The sequence below is a fragment of the Chiloscyllium plagiosum genome, unplaced genomic scaffold, assembly GCF_037043375.1.
Source record: "Chiloscyllium plagiosum isolate Xiang-an unplaced genomic scaffold, Cpla_swu_hap1 HiC_scaffold_43, whole genome shotgun sequence".
Classification (NCBI taxonomy): domain Eukaryota; kingdom Metazoa; phylum Chordata; class Chondrichthyes; order Orectolobiformes; family Hemiscylliidae; genus Chiloscyllium; species Chiloscyllium plagiosum.
The window spans coordinates 14,217,443-14,240,859 of NW_028270181.1; the positions used below are offsets into that span (position 1 = coordinate 14,217,443).

Here is a 23,417-nt window from a genome sequence, read left to right on the forward strand (position 1 = left end):
ATGATGAAGAGGCTCTCTCCCTCCATGCAAATGTTCAGGACTAAATGTCCGGATTATCCATTAGGTACTCCAGGAGCATAATGAAATATTATCCTCAACTTCATAATTTGAAACATCAATAGGCTTTGTGACTGGAATTGAGCATAAGGTCTATTGCTACAAGTATTTGGGAGAGCACAATGGTCTTTAAGATGCTGAATAACTTCTCCTCGATGTGCAGCAATGTTTCATGAATCCCTTCCCGTGTTATGGCATCTACACTTGCAGGTGAAGACTTCTGAATCTTTTTTTTAATCATGCCTCTTTCTGCTGCTGGACAACATTACTTGAGAAAAAATTCCCAAAAGAACTGCAGATGCCAAGAAAGGGTCACTGGACCTGAAACGTTAACTCTGATTTCTCTTGACAGATGTTGCCAGACTTGCTGAGCTTTTCCAGCACCTTCTGTTTTTATTTCCAATTTTACTTGAGAGCCAGGCTCTGAATGCTAATTGATTTATCCAAGAAATCGTAAATAACCTTTGTAAGGTCATTTATTTATTTATCTACATTGGCCTTTACTCTGTCAGCATATTCATCAGAAAATATTTTCTGCATTTTTGAGATAGGAGGTCCAGTTAGCAAACAAAATTAAATCAGCATCATACATTTTTATCAAACGTAAGAAGGCCTTCAGAATGCTGGATAGTTTGTGAATCATTAATTTCTATGAAATGTCATCTGTTTGTATTATTACAAACTATTCAGCAGGTGTATAACCAGACAAACCATTGCCTTCAAGACAATATATTGTCAATAAACTGGATCATGGCTTGCATGTTCCTCAATTCCATTTGCCCATTTTGTTAACTGTACCTAATATAACCAATCCCAGTCCAGTATCCGATGTTTTGGGAAGAGTGGATTCTAGATTTCTGCAATAATTTTTTAATTTTCCTGATGTCACTCTTGAAAGACCTAGCCTTCATTCTAATTGTGTTCGCTTGTTCTGGACTCTCCATTGTGGAAAAGAAACTTAGAATTCTGAAGAAGGAACATATTGGACTTAAAACATAAACTCTGTTTCTTGCTCTACGGATCCTGCTGAGTTGTTTCAGGATTTTAAGCTTTTCTTTGTTCTCCAGCATTTGACTTTTATCGCCGACACCGGAATTTACTTCTCTGTATCTACTGAATTGAATGCTTTCATCATTTTAAACGCATCAGTTGGAGAACATGACTATTAGAGCAATTGGTCAGTTCACGGTAGAACTGCCAGCTTTTTTGCCCTAAAGGATCAGCTGGGAAATTGCAATCAGTGATAAATTTTGCCTTATGACAGCAGTGCAGACAGGAATTTGTGGTCTCACAGTTGATTCAAAATGTGATTGCTTTTGGTATTTTAGTAGAAACTCACATTTAAAAATCTATTCATAATTTGGCCATCAGTGAGAATTCAATTGGTGCATTTAATACATATTCACCTCAAGGACTGTAGAAGGAAATATCAGAATCACCCCGCCATCACAAACTATAGAAAAGTCTTGTAGAAAGCATAGGAACGAGAATTGATGTCATCTCACTATCCCAACCACAAGCGGTTGGTATCCGGACATTACACTAGAGTACATGTTACCAGCATTGTGCCATGATTGCAAAACGCCACAAATGTAGGTTGTCACTATATGCATTTGGAATCAATTAAGTGCCCTTATGCAATGGCACATTGACTTTGGGAACATAAAGAAGGGGCATCACGACTCTGAGTGGTGGGCTTACTGTGACTTGATCTGAATGCCCCAGAGCTGATAAGAATTAGGTACCTTTATCGAGCGAGGAGTTTCAGGACTAATGAATCACTGAATTGATCACAGGTCGAAGTAAGGGAAATGTTTTTTGACCTGGGTGCAATTACAGTGGGAGTGAATTACAGGGATATTGAAGGGGGAGGAGGGAACTGCAGACTGGGTGGAGGTGAGAGTGGTTTCCCAACAAGGGGTGGGTCAGTGAACTCCCACCCGCCCAAAGCAAGTGGAGGCGTTATTGCCACAATGTGGATCGGGGCAGCAGGACGGACGGAACTTGGTTTGGGGTCGGTGGGTTGGTGGACCTTACATGTATGTGGGCGCGGCCTCGTGTTGGTGGGCGTGGCTTTGCTGGAGAGGGCGGGACTTGTGGATGTGGGCGGAGCTGGAGCAAATGGGCGGAGTCTCGGTGGGAATGGGCGGGCAAGGTGTAAGCGGGCCGTGTTTGAGGCGGAGTTCGAGGGGGCGGGGATTCGTGCAGATGGGCAGTTGAAAAGGCCCCGCCTCTGTGGGCGGGGCACGCGTGGGGGCGGGATGTGAGTGGGCAGGACTCGGAGCAGCTGGGCGGGCGGGCGTGTGGGCGGTGCCTGTGCCAGTGGGCGGGGTTAGCGTGGGCAGCGGGCGGGAACTGGCGTGAGGCGGGGAGCTTTGGTTGGGCGAGGCTTCCGCCAAAGCACAGTGGGGTTTTGCATATGTGGGCGGAGCTTCGTATGCGGCGAAAGTTTGAAATGGTAGGGCGGCGCCAACCAAGAAAGGGAGGGGCGGGGTGGGTCGTTTCCAGGCAACGTGCGCTGTGACGTCCCCGGCGTCTGTCTCGTGCGACAAGCTCGAGCAAGTTTCGTTTTCCCCCCCCCCCCCAGAGGCCACTGGGCGCGTGGGCGGTGCTGGTTTTGCCGTTTGCTGATGCTCTGCCTGTCCGTGCGTCGAGCGCACCTCACCGGCGGCGGGTACAGGGGGGAGGGGAGGAGAGGAGGAAAAAGGGAGGGGCGAGTTCGTTATCCTTTCCTCCGATCGTTTCTGTCACTTGGACCATCTGACGGGGGTCGGGGTGAAGAAACGGTAAAAAAAAATAATCTCCCCCCACCCACCCCCACCGCTGCCCGGGCCCGGAGCCTCCTCCGTCGAATTTCAGCACCTCCCGGGCGGTCAGTACACCCCTCAGCATCTGCCGGTGTCAGGGGGTTGGGGGTGGTTTGCTGACTTGGTGGCTGGGCTGACCTCAACTCTTTATTCGCCTCACCTGTCGCTTCAAATTCCTGATTTTTTTTTTATTTGCTTTGCTCCCCCTTCCAGTCGGATCTCGTTTTGTAATTCCTCATTCCTGAGCAATTTCAACCCAATTGGTTTCTGCTTCCTAAGCCCATCCCTGCTTGTGTTTATTTTTGGAAATCTTGCGGTCATGTTGTAGGGGCAGGGCTCATTCATTGCAATCTTCCCTAATGAGCATCAGATTGTTTCCTGACTTGCTGTGAATGTTTTCAGCATTTTCTGTGAATTGTTTTTTCTTTGGCTAAGACTGTGTTGTTTTCTACTAAAGCGCGCAAAAGCCACAGGATTGCCTGAAAAGGCTTTTTTTTAATATCCCTCAGCCCACCCACTCCTCCTTTAGTATTTCTTATGGGCACCCACTTTCTCTCAATCCCTTCCCCCCACCCCCCCCAAGATCCATCCTTCCAATTTGTCGTCTGAAAGGTCTGGATTAATGGTGCTGGAAAAGCACAGCAGTTCAGGCAGCGTCAGAGCAGTAAAAATCAACGTTTTGGGCCAAAAAACCCCTTCATCAGGAATGCAGGTCGATTTTACTGCTCCACTAATCCAGAATCTGGTTTCCAGCATCTGCAGTCATTGTTCTTACCCATCTGAAAGATCTGTAAGAGCAGGAGATGTATTACAAGCCCCTTGGGGTGTTTTTTGGGTGGGGAGAAGTGGTTGATAGGTCAGGTTGGTTGGATGGTTGCCTTCTGAGGTCACCTTTGAAAGATGATAAGCAGCTGCTAAAGATCAACAAGCCACTGACTGTTTATAAATAATTAAAGGTCAATTGAACTTGGTAAAAGTTCAGTTGATCTCAGTATTACCGTGTCCACATCATTACATGATTGGCATGGTCAGGCAGATGAGTATTTGCAAGGAGAAAGTGAGGACTGCAGATGCTGGAGATCAGAATGAAAAAGTGTGGCGCTGGAAAGGCACAGCTGGTCAGGCAGCATCTGAGGAGCAGGAGAGTCAATGTTTTGATCATAAGGTGTTCATCTGGAATGTAGGGGTGCCTGAGGAGGCCAAGAGATATATGGGAGGGGGTTGGGGCTGGGGCGAAGGTAGCTAGGAATGCGATAGGTGAATGAAAGTGGAGGGTGATGATGGGTGGACTGGAAAGTTGGGATGGACAGGTAGGACAGATGAAGAGGGTGGTACTGAGTTGGAGGGTTGGATCTGGGATAAGGTGGGGTGAGGGGAGATGAGGAAACTGATGAAATCGACATTGATGCCATGTTGGAGGGTCCCAAGGCAGAAGGTGAGTTGTTCTTCCTCCAGTCATTGGGTGGCTAGGATTAGGTGGTAGAGGCAGCCTGGGATCTGATTTAGCTTGGTGGAGGCAGAGTTGAAGTGTGTTAACAAAATTTTAAAAATAGTGGGTAGGGGGCTGTTTTTGAGGGTGTCCTTTGCCTTTTGGAGAACGTCCTCAGATGGTTGCATCCATTTTCCTGCCAACTGTCTGCACTTCAAAACCCACTCAAGTCACATTCATGTTTGCCACCCTCCCAAAGGTGGGAAAACCTATCCTATCCAATGCTTTTTGACCTATCTGGCTGGAGTTCTAGCCAATCTCCTTTACAGGTCTTTCTGTAGTCCTGGCAGTACCCACTACAAAGCTCTGCTGCTGTCAGGAATGTTGGTATGCTAGGCAATCAAGAGGTGCCACATGCACCAATGTAGCTCATCTGACTGCACTGTTTTATGGCTACAGGCATGCATGTCTGTTTGTTCGTTCATTGGTGACTTGTGTTCTAGGGGTGAGAAGGGGGAATGTCCATCTGTAATTTTCTCCCTCATGTGCATTGATAGCACTCAGTTGTAACCTCCACCCCACCACTGTCTTCAATTTGCTTAATTGCTTTCTAGAATATTTTTTATTCAGAGCTATTTTTAATCAGAATATTTTTAATCAGAGCTATTATTACATACCTCTGGAGCATATGGGATTTGAACCCAGGCCTCCTGGCTCAGAAGTAGGAACACTACCATTAAGCCACAAGATCCCTCCATCTGGCATCCAATATTGGATGAGTATAGATTTACTCCAAATAGTGAAAGATTGGGAAGACCTTTGTTCCTGTCTCAAATTTCATTCTCTAGCCATCATCATCTGAACCAGACTGTTGCAGCCTTTGTGTCATAATGACTCTATGACCAACTTTGAGCCACATTTATGCCATCAGTCAGATTCCTGTTTCTGTCTGTGTAATGTCATGTAACTTCATGTTGCCTGAGCTCATCTACTGCTGGAGTGCTCATTCATATGATAATTAACACTAGACTTGACCAGTCCAGTACATTCCTGGTTTATCTCCCATATTCAATTCTGTATAATCTTGAAGTTACAAAGATACTGCTAAGACACTTAGCACGATGGCTCGGTGGTTAGTATTCTGGCTCACAGCACCCAGGACCTGGGTTTGACTCCAATATCAGGTGACTGTCTGTGTGGATATTGCACATTCTCCCTGTGTCTGCATGGGTTTCCTCCCATAATCCAAAGATGGGCAGGTTGCCCATAGTGTTCAAGGATGTGGAGGTTAGGTGCATAAGTCAGGGGTAAATATGAGATAATAGGGAATGGGTCTGTGTGGGTTACTCTTCGGAGAATCGGTGTGGACTTGTTGGGTTGAAGGGCCTGATTCCACACTGTAGGGATTCTATGCTGCCTGTACCCTAACTTGAATTACATCCAATTCACCCACTGTCCCTGCCTCAGTTTAAAAATCCTTAGCCTTGTTCGCATCTATCAGTGGTCTTACTGCTATATAACGTTCCCATTCTGGCTCTTTAAACATTCTGATTTTAATAGCTCTGCCATAGGTGTGCCTCAGTTGTGAAGATCCTAAATTGTTATTGTTGTATCTTGCATTTATGTATGTATTTCATAACATCATTACTGTATTTCATTTGCTGCGGGACTCGTTTATGAACTGTTATTGCAAAATTAACTTACGCAGCTCATATTTTCAAAATATCCATTGAACTATTTTGTATTTAATAATGAAACAATAATATTTAGTAATATATCAGTTTGTTGTTATAAAGTGTTGGGTTTAAATTACTCCATCATAAAAATACAAGTTTGTATCATCTAATAGTGAAGCACAAAATAGACCCCATGCATTTTATTTTTGTCTCCCAGTTTTAATGACTTTTTTCGGTTGTCTCTGTTAGACTGAAAACTGAGGAATAGCATATTTCTGATATTAATCAACTGATTGCTGAACACAGACTGATGATTGACCTTCAAAATGTCAAATGACCTGTCTTATTTTTAAGCTTCATATAGTCCATCTGACTGCATGTTGTAACTTGCATAAGGCAAAATTTTATTTCTCAAGTGAATAAACACACGTGTAGACTAAATTTGTTGAATATGTGATTGTGAACTACATAATCCAGAAATATGGTGGAGTATGAGTCCAGTGTTATTGGACTGTAAGGTTTTTTTCTGTTCATCTGGAAATTTGAATCATGGTTGTGCTCCTTCAGATTATGCATTGAGTTTTGTGCTATCTTTGCTTTGAAATAAAAACATTTATGTAACACCTTTTATGATTCTAGGATATACCAAGGAGGTTTACAGTAAATAAAATACTTTTGAAATGTCCTCTTTTAATTTGGTAAATATAGTAAACAGATTATGCACATCAAATTCCCAACAACGTGATAATGATCAGTTAATTTGTTTTTGTGATGTTGGCTGAGGTAAATATTGGCCATGATGCCAGTGATTATTCCTCAGCTGTTTTTCAAAATAATGCCAAGGGATCTTTTACATCTACCTGAGTGGTAGGCAGACCCCCAGTTTAACATCTCATCACTAATACAGCTGTCCTTTAATCCTGCATTACTTTGAGAATATGTGTCCTTATGGTCAATCTTGGAGTGGCACATATAAGCATACAAAGTAGGAACAGGTGTATGCCATTTGATCCTTCAAACTCCCTCCACCATTCAATAAGATCATAGCTGATCTAATTGGATTCCAAATTCACATCTATCTCTAAAAGGCTTTGATTTTCTTGCCAACAAACTATCTATTGTTACCTTAGAATTATTCAATTAACAGTTTCCATATCCTTCTGAGACAGACAATTCCAAACTCTGTCAATCCTGAAATGGAAAAAAAAACTCATCTTTCCTATAAGGGCAACCTCTAATTTTAAAACAGTGTTCCCAAGTTCTGGACTCCCCACAATAGTAATAATTTTTTCTTCATATACCTTGTCAAGACCATTCAGGATCTTAGACATAAATCAAATCATCCTTTGCTCTTCTGAACTCCAGTGAAAACAGTCCCAGTCTTTCCTCTTAAGACAAGCAGCTAATTCCAGGTATCAGCCTTAACAAAAAATTCCCTTGAACCACCTCCAATGCATTTACATCCTTCCTTAAATAAGGAGACCAAACTTAGATGCACTTTTTAAGACGTGGACTCACGAATGCCATGTACAATTGAAGCATAACATCCTTCCTTTTATGTTTAATTTTTTTTTGAAATGCAAGATAACATTCCATTTTGTAACCCATGCACTAGAATTGATAGATATCTGCACCTCAGAATTCAGCAGTTGTTAAATGCTTAAGTAACATTCTGCTTTTTTATTCTTTAAGTGGCATGGTGGCTCAGTGGTTAGCACTGCTGCTTCACAGCGTCGGAGACTTCTAGAGTCATAAAATCCAGATGTACAGTAGGGAAACAGACCGTTCGGACCAACCATGCTGACCAGAAATCCCAACCCAATCTAGACCTGTTTGATTCCACCCAAGGGTGACTATCTGTTGGAGTTTGCACATTCTCCCTGTGTTTGTGTGGGTTTTGTTTCACAGTCCAAAGATGTGCAGGTTAGGTGGATAGGCCATGCTAAATTGCCAACAGGTGGATTAGTCATGGGAAATGTAAGGTTAGGAGGGATGGATCTGGATGGGATGTTCTTGGAGGGTCGGTGTGGACTCGATTGGATGAATAGCCTGTTTCCACACTGTAGGGATTTAATGATTCCATCAAAGTGTATAATTTCACATTTTCTGACATTATACGCCACCTGCTAGATTTGTGTTCATTCATTTAATCTAACAATCTGCAACTTTGTTGTGCCATTCTCACAACATACTTTCCTGTCTATTTTTGTGTTATGTGGATTTATAGCCACCATACCTTCATTATTCATGTAAATTGTAAAACTCTAATGGGTCAACATGTATTCCCATGGAACTCTATTTGAGTCCACACTGCCAATTTGGAAAATACCTTTTTATACATACTCTCTTTTCTGTCAGCCAGTCAATCTTCTATCCAAGTTTGTATGTTATTCCTCTGTTCCACCTTTGCGCAATAAGCTTTTACGTGGAATCTTGTCAAATGTCTTCTGGAAATCCAATTATATTATATCTACAGGCTTACCTTTATCCACATTGCATGCTACTTTTTCAAAGAATTTCAATGAATTGTCAAACACGATATCCCTTTCACAAAACAATGCTGACTCTTCTTGATTATCTTGAGATTTTCCCAGTGACCAGGTCTCCTTAATAATTGATTCTAATACTTTCCCTACAACAGTCATCAAGCTAATCGGCAAGCAGTATAATTAAAGCAAAGTTCTGCAGTTGCTGGAGACCTGAAATTAAAGTGCTGAAGAAACTCCGTAGATCTGCCAGCATCTGTGGAGAGAGAAACATTGAATAACCCAGAGTTATTCTTTTGAGTTCAATATGAGTGACAACTGAAGGATGCTGGAAAAGCGAACTTTTTTTCTGTTGACGGAACATCGCAGATCCCTATGTGCACAGGTCTTGTTCAATTGCTCCAGATCTTCACGCAGTTTATTGATCAGGCCATTGGCCAAGACCTGGCTGTATGTTCCATCCTTACATTGAAATTTAATGCTGTTGCAAAAGGTGGAAGGAGGAACAAGTGGAGAAGGTAGTAAATATGCACAGAGTCAAAGGCAGAGAGTGGGGCTAAATGGTAGAGGAGAGATATAATTGAATGTAGTGTTAATGGTAGGTGTGAACAGCAGAAAACAGGTCAGCTCTGCTGAGAGTAAACATGCATATAGATCACTGAAGTGATGGAGAGGTGATGGGATAATAAAAGTGAAGGACAGAGTTCATGGTCTGAAGACATTGAAATTAATGTTGAGTTCTGAAGGCTATAGAGTGCCAAAGCAGAAAAAAAAGGCTCTGTTTTTCTCTAGCTAAAACACTACAGTTGACCTAGGGCTGAAATGTTTGCTTGAGTACGAGATGGTTTATTGAAGTGGCAAGTGATTGGAAAGTCAGGCTCATTCTTGCAAACAGAGCTGAGATATTACACGAAGTGGTCAGCCAGTCCCCATTCTCCTTCATCTGACTGAACTTGTCCTCAATTTGAACAAGTTCTTCTTTAGCTTCTCTCACTTGCTCCAAGTAAAATGTGTGACTATCAGTACACTCATGAATCCCAGTTATGCCTACCTGGTGGTTGGGTACATGGAACATTTGTTGTTCCAGTCTCAAAGTCCCATCTCACAACTATATTTCTCATACATTGATTATGTCATTAAAGCTGCCTCTTCCTCTTGTCCAGAGGAAAAAAATAATCAATTTTGCTTTCAATTTCTATCTCTCAGTTTCACCTGGTTCATCTCTGACACTTCCCATCCATTCCTTGGCATCTACGTTTCCATTTTTGGGGTTAGGCCGCCTAACCATTAGAAACCCACAAACTTTCACAGTAACTTTGTCTGTACTTCCTCATACCCTAATTTTTGTAAGGACTACATTCCATTTTGCCAGGTTCTGTTGCATTGGTTGATGCCACCTTCCACAAGGGTGATTTTGACATGTCTTTCTTTTACCTCAACCATCCCTCCCCTACCCCAGTATGGTTGACAGGGCCCAGAGCCATGTCGATTCTAATTTCTGCACTTTTGCTATCATTCCTTCCCTTCACTCCCAGAAACAGAAGAGTTCCCTTGTCCTCACTTTCCACTTCACTAGCCTCTGTATTCAAAGGATCATCACTGCTATTTCTGCCACTTCCAACAGGATACCACCGCCAAATACATATTTCCCTCCACTCCCTTGTCAGCATTCTGCAGAGACTGTTCCTTCCACCAAACCCTGCTCCACTCTTTTGTTACTCCCTGCCAAAAACTCTTCTCCTCCATACCTCAAATTCCTTACAATGGCACCTTCCTATGTAATCACAGAAGATATAACATTTGACCCTTTATAATGTTTGTCCTCACCGTCTGAGGTTCAAAGTACACCATCAAGGAGATGCAATGATCATTTTTATACTTTCTTCAATCTACTCGAAAAGTATGGCGCTGGAATAAGCACAGCAGGTCAGGCAGCTTTTGAGCAGGAGAGTGACATTTCAGACATAAGCCTGATGAAGGGCTTATGCCTAAAACATCGACTGTCCTGCTCCTCAGATGCTACCTGACCTGCTGTGCTATTTCATGTGCTACACTTTTTGATTCTGACTTTCCAGCATCTCCAGTCCTCACTTTCTCCTTGCCTCAATGTAGACTACAGTATTTGCTTCTCACAATATTGATTCTTCTACATCGTCGAGACCAAACACTGATAGGCTAACTGCTTTGCAGAACACCTGCACTCTGTCTGCAACAATGACCCTGATCTTCTAGTCACTTGCCATTTCAATAAAACATCATGCTGCCATGGTAACATTTCTGTTCAGGGCCTGGTGCAGTGTTACAGTGAAGCCCAATGTAAACTATAGAAACAGTATTTCATTTTCTGCTTAGGAACTTTTCAGCCGTCAGGTCTTAACATTGAATTCAATAACTTCAGACTATTGACTCTATCCTCTATTTTGATTTCCATCCCATCCCACTCATCCCAATGTTTTGTTTGTGTGGGTTTGGTCTCAGCAGAGCTGACTTATTTATTGCTAATAACGTATCATTAACACCCAGCTTCCTTTACCATCTGTTCCACTTGCTCCACCTCTCCTTTTTCTTAATAGCCTAAAAACTAAAACATTTTCCACCACTCTTCAGTTCTAAAGAAGAGTCACTCCATATAGTTTCCTCTTTTTTTGACTGTTTTTTTGAATAATGGGGTTATGTTTGTTCTTCTAGTCTACTGAAATCTTTTCAGAATCCAACATGGGCCCCTATCCCACTGATTCAGAGGTGAGAGTTTACAAAGCTGTTGCCACTAACAGTGGCTCAACTATGCCCAAGATCTATCTTAAAATAGTGAATTTATTGTAGCTGGAGAAAAAAAGATTAAAATGGATTGTAATAATTCTGACTTGCTTGTGACAGACCTCATCTCTCATTCAGTCTTTAACAAAAATGAGCTCTAAGTCTAATCTTTCAGTTGGTATTAAGGTCACTGTCAAAGTCATGTTTAGCACTTCTGCTACCAATATTTGGAGTGAAGCAAGCTAAGCAATGTACAGGAATTGGTGAAAACTATAGTTTGTTAATTTATAATTATTAAATTCAGATTTCTCTGTTTTTGTAGGGTTGTATGTAGCACAGAAAACAGCCATGAATCACCTGAGAACATTGACTGCAAAATTTAAACCACAGACTGTCAAGAGATTTACTTGGCACCATGTAGTCTTGAGGTCGGTATTTCAGACGAGGCTTTACAGTGTATCTGGAACTCCAGAACCTTTTCTCAATGGAAATCATTCAAATTATCTTGAGGAAATGTATTGTGCCTGGCGTGCAAATCCAAAAAGTGTTCATGAGGTAAGGATTATTATTTAGTTCTCAAGTAAAAGCTTTTAATTTGAATGTATATTTCATTGCAAGATTAGTTTATCCAGAAAAAGGGCTGCTCCTTGTAAGTGAACACGAATCCTTCATTAAGTTATATGTAGTTGTATTTAAATGTTATTAATATTCAGTAATCAAGTGCAAAGAAACACCTTGTAGTATCCATTAGTGACAATAAAGATGTTGTGTGAACATTCTAACCTGGAGTGAATGTTAGTTGCTGATTTAACTTTTATGGTGCTGCATGTTGTCACCAATAATGTTAACAAATAACTTTAAAAATAGTATTTTGGATACTATATTTTAAATAGTATTTAAATACTTTAAAAATAGTATTTTAAAAATAGTAATCTGGTTGGATTGATTTAAGCAGTGCAGCTTAGTGAAATGTATAAATCCATAAGTAGTGAATACAGATTGGCATTGTGTGACCTCTAGTATTTTATTCATCCTAACAATTCTAATACTGTCGTGCTGTTAAAACTACACTCATCCAAAACCCTGTTGTCCATATCCTATTCCATATCAAGTCCTCCTCATTTATCACTCCTGTATTTGCTAGCCTACATTGGCTGTTGTTCATTTAATGCCTCCAATTTGAAATTTACAACTTTGCATGTAAATCTCTTCATGCTCACTTTTAGTAAATCCTTCCTTGTGTCCCCTGCTTTTGTTTCATTGTGGACTCTACACTCTGGAATTCTTTTTGTATATATTGTTACTTCCATAAGAGGACGAGTGCCTGAAGAATAATTTTAAAACTCTTTGGCTGAGCTTTCAGACACCACCTCCATCACTCCACCTTCCCTAACCCTCAATTGCCTTTCAATATCTCTCATTCCTGGTATCACTTTTTGTCTGATCATACTTAAATACTTTGGAATGTTTGTCTGCATTGAAGCAGCTGTACAAATTTTGCATTGACAATAATCCAGGGGAGTGATCGGCATTGTTTTGATTGATTTTGATTTATTGTCATGTGAACCTAAGTAGAGTGAAAATCTTTATTTGTGAGTAGTACAGGAAGATTGTAATAAACAAGGACTTACAGATCATTGAGTGAAAGAAAAGCTTGGACAGAGTAAGACTTATAGGTTACACAGCCTAGGATGTGCACTAGACAAGATCAACATTAACAAAGTCAGTATTATTTGAACTTATAGAGTCCATTCATTAGTCTAACAATGGCAGGGAAGAAGCTATTCTTGATCCTGCTGATACAAATGGAGTCCAACCACACAAGGCACACACAAGACTTTCTGCCATTGGCACAGATGTCGCCCAACCTGTGGTACAAAATTTTACTTTTACGTTAGCTGCAGTAATTTGCTTTTCGTTTTATTGTTTTACTGCTGTCGTTTATTTACTTTTGTAATTTGTATTTTTGATGAGAAAAAACAGTGTGTTTTTAACATTTTAAAAATTACCACTGTGGATTACTTTATTATATTTGTTGACATAATCCACTTTCACACTTTGAACAATGTTTGAATGCAGAACATAGCTTAGTAAGCTGATAAGTGTGCATGCTGAGAACAAACAGTACACAGATTAGATTCATTCTTTAAACAGAGAGCTTAATGTTAGAGTAATTTATAATAGCTCATATAATATAATTTTTTCATAATACAAACTTTGATATTTTTAACAATATTTGGTACTAAGACATTCTTATAGATGTTATTTCAGGGGGAAGGGTCAAGATAGATAGTACATGTTACAAATGTATGGTTGGAAAATTAAGAGTTATCTCTACCAGACTTGGAAAAATAGCTACAATTTGTACTTCTACATCAACCTATCCATAACTTTTGGTTTGTGAAATCCAAATTCAAAAAAGTGTGCAGGTTAGGTGAATTGGCCGTGCTAAATTGCCCATAGTGTTCAGGGATGTGTAGGCTAGGGGCTTTAGTCAAGGATAAATTTAGGGTAGGGAAGTGGGTCTGTGTGGGTTATTCTTCGGAGGGTCGGTGCAGACTTGTTGCGCTGAAGGGCCTGTTTCCACACTGTAGGGATTCTAATAAAATTCTAATTCTAATAAATAACTCCACTAGGGCTGTTATCCTGTCACCACATCACCCTTTAATTACATATGCATAGTACATGACTGGAAAGTTAAAAACCAGAACAGACTGTTCCAGTTGTGGCACCACCAGTGGTGTATCTGTCAGTGGGAGGCGACTCAAGGCATCCGCATTTGTCATTTGGCCTCCTGAACAGTGTTCCAACTTGTAATTAAAAGCACTCAGAATAAGACCACGCTGCTGAATTTGACCTGAAGCAATGAGCAGCATGGCCCCTGTCCTCTTTAAGTAGACCTAGCAGGGTTTGTGGTCTGTTACTGTTACAAATTTATCTCTGTAAAAGGATTGGTAGAACATTGTCAAACCAGAAATGACCGCCAACTGTTCAGGAAGCATCAACTATTGGGTTTTCCTCCCCACTGGGTTACCAGTGAGCCAACACTACCTGATACTGTATAGGTACAAAGTTAAAAATCATACAGCACCAGGTTACAGTCTAACAGGTTTATTTGGAAGCACTAGCTTTCATAGCGCCATTCATTCTTCAGGTAGTTGTGAAATAGGACCATAAGACTCAGAACTTATAGTAAAAGATTACAGTGTCATGCAAGTAAAATGAAATATTTAACGAACCTCAATTGTTGTTAAGTGTTTCATCTTTTAGAATGGGTTACAGGTTTCGGTTCATTAATAGGTAAATCCCAGAACTTCTTTTAAGTCACATTCTCAAGATAAGTTAAGGTTTTATAAAAAAAAGTGACATCTCAGCTCAGTCTGGGAAAAGAAGTGGGATGTGGAGCATAATATTCCTTCACTAAATTTGTCAACTCCTGGAAGGTTTTAATACCTGATGTCTCCGGAAAAGTTAGACTCCTAATAACTGAAAAAGCTGCAGGTCCACATGCTACAAGGAGAACTATTTGTTGCCCCAGTGTCATTTGCCTGGAAAAAATAATGTATTCTTTCTATGTATTGGACCCAGTCTTTGATGACAGGATTGAATGAGTCATGCTTCCCAAATTGTGGCGTGATGCCAGAAGTTCTTACCCCAACTCAAAGAAGACTATTCTCAGAGAATCTCTTCACGGGTGTTGTTTTTCTCTTGTTATGAAGATATGGGTGTACTGTATCTTTAGGAGAGTTAAAAGCTAGCAAAACTACCTGCCTGCACCAAGTATTTTGAATAAGATACAATGTAATAAGTGGTCCAGCAGCTAGGGTAGCTGGTTGCCTGGAGACAAAAACAAATTTGAATTAGGTCAATCAGTTTAAATTATACCCAAAAAAAAGCTCCAATCAAGATTGAATTTAGTATATTGATAATATTAAAAGCCAATGACACAATCCGATGCTTTGGGAGTATAAGACCGGGAAAAATTGAACAGCTGGGGGAGAACTGCCAAAAGACGAACAGATGTAGGCTGCTAGTAAGAATTCTCTGACAGGTACCTATCTAGAGAAGGAGTTTGCACAGAGAAAAAACATCGACACAGACCTGGTGAGCAAATCTACAGAGGTTTTGGAATTTGGGTTTTTGGTAAATCTTACTCGGGGCTTTTATCGGACACATATCATAGAAGGGAAAGTAAAAGCTAGATTAGAGGAAGAAGTTGTAAATAGTTGTTAGTTAATTATTCTCTGTTATACTTTAAGAAATAGAGTTATTAATTTTTACTTTAAATAGTTCTTGGCCTCTCAAATTTTCACAGATTACTGCACGGGATAAATATTTTCTGTGTTGCTGGTTTAAACTAAGCAGGAGGGTTTACCTCGTGTCATAACACTCTCGTTGCCAGAGAAATAACTCTATGAAGGCCATTATCCTATCATCAAGTCACCCTGTAATTACGCATGCACATTACATGACTCTGTCCCAGCTAGCTTAGAGCTGGCTCCTAGAGTAAGCAGAACCTCTGACACTGCTATTTTTTTTTCTTTTTCTTTTTATTTTTTTCTTCTTTTTTTCTTTATGAACAGAACTCTGACATAAAGACCGTGGTAGTGCTTATTTTATCCCCAGCACCCATGGTGTGTGTGTGTGTGTGTAGGTGTGTGAGACAGTGAAAGACACAAAGTGCACAAATCTTTATTCAAATTCCACCACCAGGAAGGTAGGAAAACACCCGGGTGGCCAGTGACAAACACTGCCCTTCACATCAGAGGGCAGTGCTGTGTGATCAAAACAGTGAAGGGGACACTGCTATTTTTTTTCGTTTTTCTTTTTTCTTTTTTCTTTTTTTCTTTTTTTAATTTAACCCCCACACTACCGCCTAACTGCGGTAGTGCTTATTTTGTTTCCCCAGCACCCATGGTGTGTGTGTGTGCGCAGGTGTGAGACACAGTGAAAGACACAAAGTGCACGAATCTTTATTCAAATTCCACCACCAGGAAGATAGGAAAACACCCGGGTGGCCAGTGACAAACACTGCCGTTCACATCAAAGGGCAGTGCTGTGTGATCAAAACAGTGAAGGGGACACTGCTATTTTTTTTTTCTCTTTTCAAGTTCCACCATCAGGAAGATAGGAAGATATGCCATGGTTATATTCTTCTTTCTTTTTTTTCTTTTTCTTTTTATTTTTTTTTCTTTTCTCTTCTCTTTTTCTTTTTTTTTACCCCCACACTACCACCTAAGTGCGGTAGTGCTTATTTTTTTCCCCAGCACCCATGGTGTGTGTGTATACGTGTGAGACACAGTAAAAGACACAAAGTGCACAAATCTTTATTCAATTTCCACCACCAGGAAGATAGGAAAACACCCGGGTGGCCAGTGACAAACACTGCCCTTCACATCAAAGGGCAGTGCTGTGTGATCAAAACAGTGAAGGGGACACTGCTATTTTTTTCTTTTTTTTTCTTTTTCTTTTTTTTCTTCTTTCTTTTTTTTTCCTATTTATCTTTTTTTTCTCTCTTTTTTTAACCCCCACACTACCACCTAAGTGCGGTAGTGCTTATTTTTTCCCCAGTACCCATGGTGTGTGTGTGCAGGTGTGAGACACAGTGAAAGACACAAAGTGCACAAATCTTTATTCAAATTCCACCACCAGGAAGATAGGTAAACACCCGGGTGGCCAGTGACAAATACTGCCCTTCACATCAAAGGGCAGTGCTGTGTGATCAAAACAGTGAGGGGGAGGGTCACTCCACTTTTTTTTCTTTAATCCCTGTTTATTTTTTATTTTTTTTCTCTTTCTTTTTTTTCCCTTTCTTTTTTAACCCCACACTACCACCTAAGTGCGGTAGTGCTTATTTTATCCCCAGCACCCATGGTGTGTGTGCGCAGGTGTGAGACACAGTGGAAGACACAAAGTGCACGAATCTTTATTCAAATTCCACCACCAGGAAGATAGGAAAACACCCGGGTGGCCAGTGACAAACACTGCCCTTCACATCAAAGGGCAGTGCTGTGTGATCAAAACAGTGAAGGGGACACTGCTATTTTTTTTTTCTTTCCTGTTTTTTTTCTTAGTGAAGGGGAGGGGTCTCCTGGTTATATATATATTTTTTTTTTCTTTTTTTTTAACCCCCACACTACCACCTAAATGCGGTAGTGCTTATTTTTTTTCCCCCAGCACCCATGGTGTGTGTGTGTCCAGGTGGGAGACACAGTGAGGTACTCCTGTTTATTTTTTTTTAGTGAAGGGGAGGGGTCTCCTGGTTATATATATTTTTCTTTCTTTTTTAACCCCCACACTACCACCTAAATGCGGTAGTGCTTATTTTTTTTCCCCCAGCACCCATGGTGTGTGTGTGTCCAGGTGGGAGACACAGTGAGGTACTCCTGTTTATTTATTTATTTATTTTTCTTTGTTTTTTTTTGTGTGCAGGTGTGAGACACAGTGGAAGACACAAAGTGCACGAATTTTTATTCAATTTCCACCACCAGGAAGATAGGAAAACACCCGGGTGGCCAGTGACAAGCACTGCCCTTCACATCAAAGGGCAGTGCTGTGTGATCAAAACAGTGAAGGGGACACTGCTTTTTTTTTTTTTTTTTTTTTGGCCAGTGACAAACACTGCCCTTCACGCCTGTTGTTTTTTTTTTTTCCACACTACCACCTAAGTGCGGTAGTGCTTATTTTATCCCCAGAACCCATGGTGTGTGTGTGTGCAGGTGAGAGACACAGTGAAAGACACAAGGTGCACGAATCTTTATTCAAATTCCACCACCAGGAAGATAGGAAAACACCCGAGTGGCCAGTGACAAACACTGCCCTTCACATCAAAGGGCAGTGCTGTGTGATCAAAAACAGTGAAGGGGAGGGTAGGGACTCCTGTTTTTTTTTTTTCCTTCTTTTTTTCAGGTGGGAGACACAGTGAAAGACACAAAGTGCACCAATCTTTATTCAATTTCCACCACCAGGAAGATAGGAAAACACCCGGGTGGCCAGTGACAAGCACTGCCCTTCACATCAAAGGGCAGTGCTGTGTGATCAAAACAGTGAAGGGGACACTGCTATTTTTATCTGTCAGTCAGGACTCTCTGATTGGACCAGGTTAATAGCCCAATCAGGGAACTCATACTCTATGAGATCCACCTGGCTGACATCATTCCAATCACTGGAATTTGCTTTTCAACTCAGGTTTAGAGGAATTATTGCATACCACTTATTGCACTGAAACAGGTCTTTGCAGCCAACCAGTCACTGCATGCATTTTTCATCCACTTGGAGCTCCACTTATCCTTTCTCATTTAATCCGATCAATATTATCTTCTATTCCCTTTTCCTTCTTCTATTCCCCTATCTAGCCTCTTTTGTGGTGCACGCATAGAGCTCTTACTGTTGGACCAAGAGACCTGGGTTCACATCCCCCCGCTCTAGAGATGTGTAATAGCATCTCTGAAAAGGTTGAGTAGAAAAATAGGCTTAATAAAAAAAAACTACCCTCCCTGTAAAGTCACCTATAGTATTCACCTCAACCATTCTATGGGGAGTTTCATATCTTCTCATGGTATAAAAGTTTGTTCTAAATTCTTTATTTGATATTGTACATTAATTTTTTTTCCCATTAGTCGAAGCTCTTTTCATTCCTACTGTACGTAAACACTTCCATAATTTTAAAGCATTCTATTGAGTTACTCATCAGCCCTCTCTTTTCAAGAGAAAAGAAACTCATAATGTTCATTTGTGCCATTAGGTAGTCCTGGTGTCATTTTTGTGAATTTCTTTTGTACCCTTCCCATGCTTAAATCCTTTGTTTATAATATTTTATGTGAATTTTCATCCTTTAAGATAGTGAAGATAATGGTGAGCGTGGTAATTTAATTGGGCAAGAATCCAAACTCAGACTCTTGCTGTCAAGATAAATTTTACAATTAAGTTCTCCCTCATTAGATGGCGAGATAATTCTCTCAAGTGACGAGAAGCCTATGGCCAAGGGGTTACATATCATTAATTATACAATTCACCAGACCTAACTTCCCTTTCTCAATTAACTTCTGCCCAATTGAGATACTCAATGCTTCAGAAACTTGACTGAATAAACCAAGCATCGACTGACAATTTTGTGTGAGTGCGTAAAAGGTTTTGGCTCCTTCTACTGAAGCCTTCTCAATGGTGCTTGTCTTCAATTTCACTTTGACCTCTACAACTTCTGCTATGTCCCAGGTCCATTATCTCACCTAACTAGAGAATGGCAAAGTATTACGTTCAACTTTGCTTGTGGCATTTTAGCACATAAAGTCAAGCAACAGCTTTAGTATTAAAAGGGCATTTTAGTCAGCATGCAAAGCAGGTTGCTTGTGGCTGAGAGGTTGATTTTAGCATAGAACATAAGGCAGATTTGTGTGACTGTTGGAAACAGTGAAACATCAATGTGGAAGTGCATTGCATGGCACAGTGCTGTTTCAAGAGCAGAGGTGATGCATGTGCCAACAGTTTATGCAGCAAAGACACAGAATATGCATGAAGAGCATGGTGATGTGTGAAAGTGGAAAAGGGCACTATGCTTAGTGGGATGTTGGTTTACTCCAGTCAGCCAGGGCTTACCACCATAGTCCAGGGGCTGGGCCAATTCCAGTCATTGAGGGTGGGGGTAATTAGCCGTCCAGTGTTTGGACCATGATCAGTACTGGAGGTCGAGCAAAATTGGTCTGAGCCATTTCTGGCCAGTCAGTTGGGGTCACCTTACAAAATCTGTCTGGAGATTGTCCTGATTGTATTGTATACCTGAAGGGATGGTTACAATCAAAGGGAGCAATTGAAGTTAAGCTGAAAGTTAGAAGGATAGGAGAGGGGTCTAGAGAGACTTAAAATAGAGGTGGGAGTGGAGTCAAGCCGTGATCTACTGAGTGCAAATAGAACTTGCAGAGGCCAACCAGCAGTTCCTCTGGAATCATACATTTGTGCAAGAAACACCACAGAAAACAACAGAGACAACCCCAGGAAGAGCAACAGCTGCCTCCAGCAGAAAAGTAGCAGGACAAGGACCACCACATTGAAGGGAACAGAACAGAGACAGTAGAAAAGGAACTGAAGACCTTGTCACAGAAACCTATGGGAAATTTCTTGCTGCAGCTAAGTTCAGTTTGCATAATTTTAATTACATTTGTATAGCTGTTGTAACAAACAGTGCCATTTAATTAGTTACATTGGTGACACAATTTTAACCTGTTGATTGCCTTTATCTGAGTATGATACCTTTCTGAAATTTAAAAAAAATTAATTCAGAAAGTTAAGTTACCCCCACCTTCACCTTGCTTCTTTTTGCCCCTTTCTTGCAAAAATACATTGTTTGAATAAGATGTCTTAAGCTTTGCCCAAACCTATTTTGACAAAATTTGAACAATGCTGAAAAATGTGTTGCTGGAAAAGCGCAGCAGGTCAGGCAGCATCAAAGGAGCAGGAGAATCGACGTTTCGGGCATAAGCCCTTCTTCAGGAATTCCTGAAGAAGAGCTTATACCCGAAATGTCGATTCTTCTGTTCCTTTGATGCTGCCTGACCTGCTGCACTTTTCCAGCAACACATTTTTCAGCTCTGATCTCCAGCATCTGCAGTCCTCACTTTCTCCTAAAATTTGAACAATGACAATCAACATTATGCAAGTACAGAACTGCGGTTTAGCTGATAAAAAGACGTTTTATTAAAGTCTTTCATCATGCCATCGGCAGGACATTTTGCAAGAATGCCAATTTAGGGGGAAATAACCAAAATTTATACCTTGAGAAGAGAAAGCTGATTGTAGAACAGTTGATGATGACTGATGTCAGAAGTGATTTATTTGTTTTACCTTTTTTCGAGCTAACTTAGATCAATAGTATTTCCTTGATAACTTCTGTCTGCTGAGTTCAAACTATCAATTTCACAACTGCTTAAAGTTTTGAGTTGTAAGAGTTACATAACAGTCCCACAGAAGAAGAAGCTGCCCAAGAAAAAAAACAGCGGAGTTAGACCTCTTAGGAAAAAAAAAGAAAAAGTAAACAGGAGTATCAGAGATTCTGCTCACTGAAAAAAAATAAACAAGAGTGCCAGAGAGTAAAAAAAATGAACAGCAGTTACTTTAGTATCAAGAAGAGCCAGAGTGATTTTACCATAGGGAAATCATGTTTAACCAGTTTATTGGAGTTCTTTGAAGGCGTATCATATGTAGTGGATTCTCAAAAGTCATTTGATAAGGTGCTACATCAAAGATTATTGTGGAAAATAAGAGCTAATGACATAGGGGACCACATATTAGCATGGATTGAAGATTGCCTCGTTGTTCGAAAACAAAGTATGCATAAATCCTGTCTGATTGGCTAGAGTGATGAGTGGAGTCCTGTGCTGAGTTTGTTTTTTCCAGTTTATGTCAATGACTTTGATGAGAGGAGTGAGCATTGTGGTTAAATTTGCAGTGACGGTAAGATAGGTTAGGAAAATGTCTTATGAAGAAGATATAAAATGTTGCAGATGGATATAGGGAGCTGGAGAGCTGAGACAAAAATCTACCAGACGATGTATAATGTAGGATTTCCGAGGTGCTGAAATGTTCTGGTGCATGAGCCATAAAAGAGTTTAATGTGTTGAGGCACTATACCTTGTTGAATTCTGGCCTTTGCCTCTTGAGAACTTCAGAAGAGAAACTCAATACAGTACCATAATTCTACAGCTTTACACATTGCACTATAATTTTAATTGTACATGCAGTGTAACTTATCCTGACATTATTTTATTTCCATTCATGGTTTCTCACTATCACTTCTGAAGGCATTGGGGGGAAAAAAAACCTGGGTTACTCTCCCAGAGAGTTGTAATGGAAGAGCTCTGAAATTGCACCCCTTCATAGCATTGACTGCAGATGAGGTGTAATATTTTCCCAGTGTTTAATAGCCCAGTTACAATTTGTGTTAATTTTACCAGGTGATATCAGGAAATGTAATCTATCTTAATACATAATTCATGAATTTCATTACAGTTCATTTAACTTTAGCATTGATCAAGGATTTATCAAACTCTAATAGATAAATTACTTGGTATGAAATCAGCTTTTAGGTTTACACAACAACTACTCTTCTTTACCTTGCAGTCCTGGGATAAGTTTTTCCAAGCTTCCAATGCAAGTGCACCTTCAGAATTGTTGAACAGGCCATCGAGAAGCCTGCCAGTTGCGGCTCAGGTGCAAAACAGAACTCAAACATCGGCTCAAGCTGCAAAGCTGATTGAAGATCATCTAGCTGTACAGACGTTAATTAGAGCATATCAGGTAAGCTTTCTCTGTGTGTTGAATGCCTTTGCTAGCTAGTTAAATTCCTCTATGAGTCAGAAATTGATAAGACCAAAGAAACATGGCAAACAGGAACAAATTTGATGTACTGGGTAGTTATCCATGTATTCTTGAGATTAAATTAACTTTTCAACATGCAACAATTACATGCACTCAATATGATCTTATTTTTGCTGGCATTGCAATATAAATAAGATGTTTTTGGGCAACAATCACTAGAAAGTGAAACTTATTAAACAAAATAATGAAACAACAAAGTGTTTGACATGAATATTTTTGTAACAAACTGAATTATATGCCTGTTATGCTAACTTGGAACCAACTCATTCCAACCTATGGACTGCACCCACCAGTCTTTGCCCTCCTCTCTCTATGCCAAATCACCTACTATCTATCCATCATGGGCAAACCTTTCCTTCTTACCTACATCAAGATAATCTGATGCCTGTAAGTGCACCTGAACCTCTCCAACCACCACCTTCCCTCCTCCATTCCCCAAAAAAGTGCTATGGGGGTGGGGGCATATCTGCATTGTAGCCAAAGGAGTGCATTGGCTCTCCAACACAAATTTACTGAAACAAAACTTCTCTGACCTGATCTGCTGGGTGCAGTCTGGATTTCAGACAATGCAGATACCAACAAAAATGGGATTTAAATGGAGACAACTCACCATTTAAATGTCCAGCTGTCTCCATAATCAGCACATGCATGTAGGGTTGGCCATCCCCATAGCAGCCCTTCCAAAAATTGGAGGAATGGGACACAAATAGTCATATACGAGTTGCAAATATGGCCACATGTAGTGGGGTGAAAGTAGGAGTTGTTGCACAGGCGACGAGAATTGAAGTATCGTGGAGTTCTTGAGATATTTGGGAATTTCAGGGCTGTAGGAGGC

General features: G+C 40.6%; 1 protein-coding gene across 4 annotated transcripts in view; it reads left to right on the forward strand.

The window, feature by feature from the left end:
- Window positions 1-2,692: 2,692 nt before the first annotated feature.
- The window catches only part of LOC122541876 (2-oxoglutarate dehydrogenase-like, mitochondrial), a 102,947-nt gene continuing 82,222 nt past the window's right edge, over window positions 2,693-23,417 (forward strand). The window contains exons 1-3 of one of the 4 annotated variants that reach the window (XM_043679035.2): window positions 2,693-2,843; window positions 11,535-11,767; window positions 22,325-22,501. In XM_043679035.2, the coding sequence (XP_043534970.2) occupies window positions 11,561-11,767; window positions 22,325-22,501 (384 nt within the window). In that variant the 5' untranslated portion in view covers window positions 2,693-2,843; window positions 11,535-11,560. Of the gene's footprint in view, window positions 2,930-11,534; window positions 11,768-19,774; window positions 20,340-22,324; window positions 22,502-23,417 lie in introns of those variants that run through there. The other 3 variants (XM_087982526.1, XM_043679033.2, XM_087982527.1) reach the window with 3 other exon arrangements.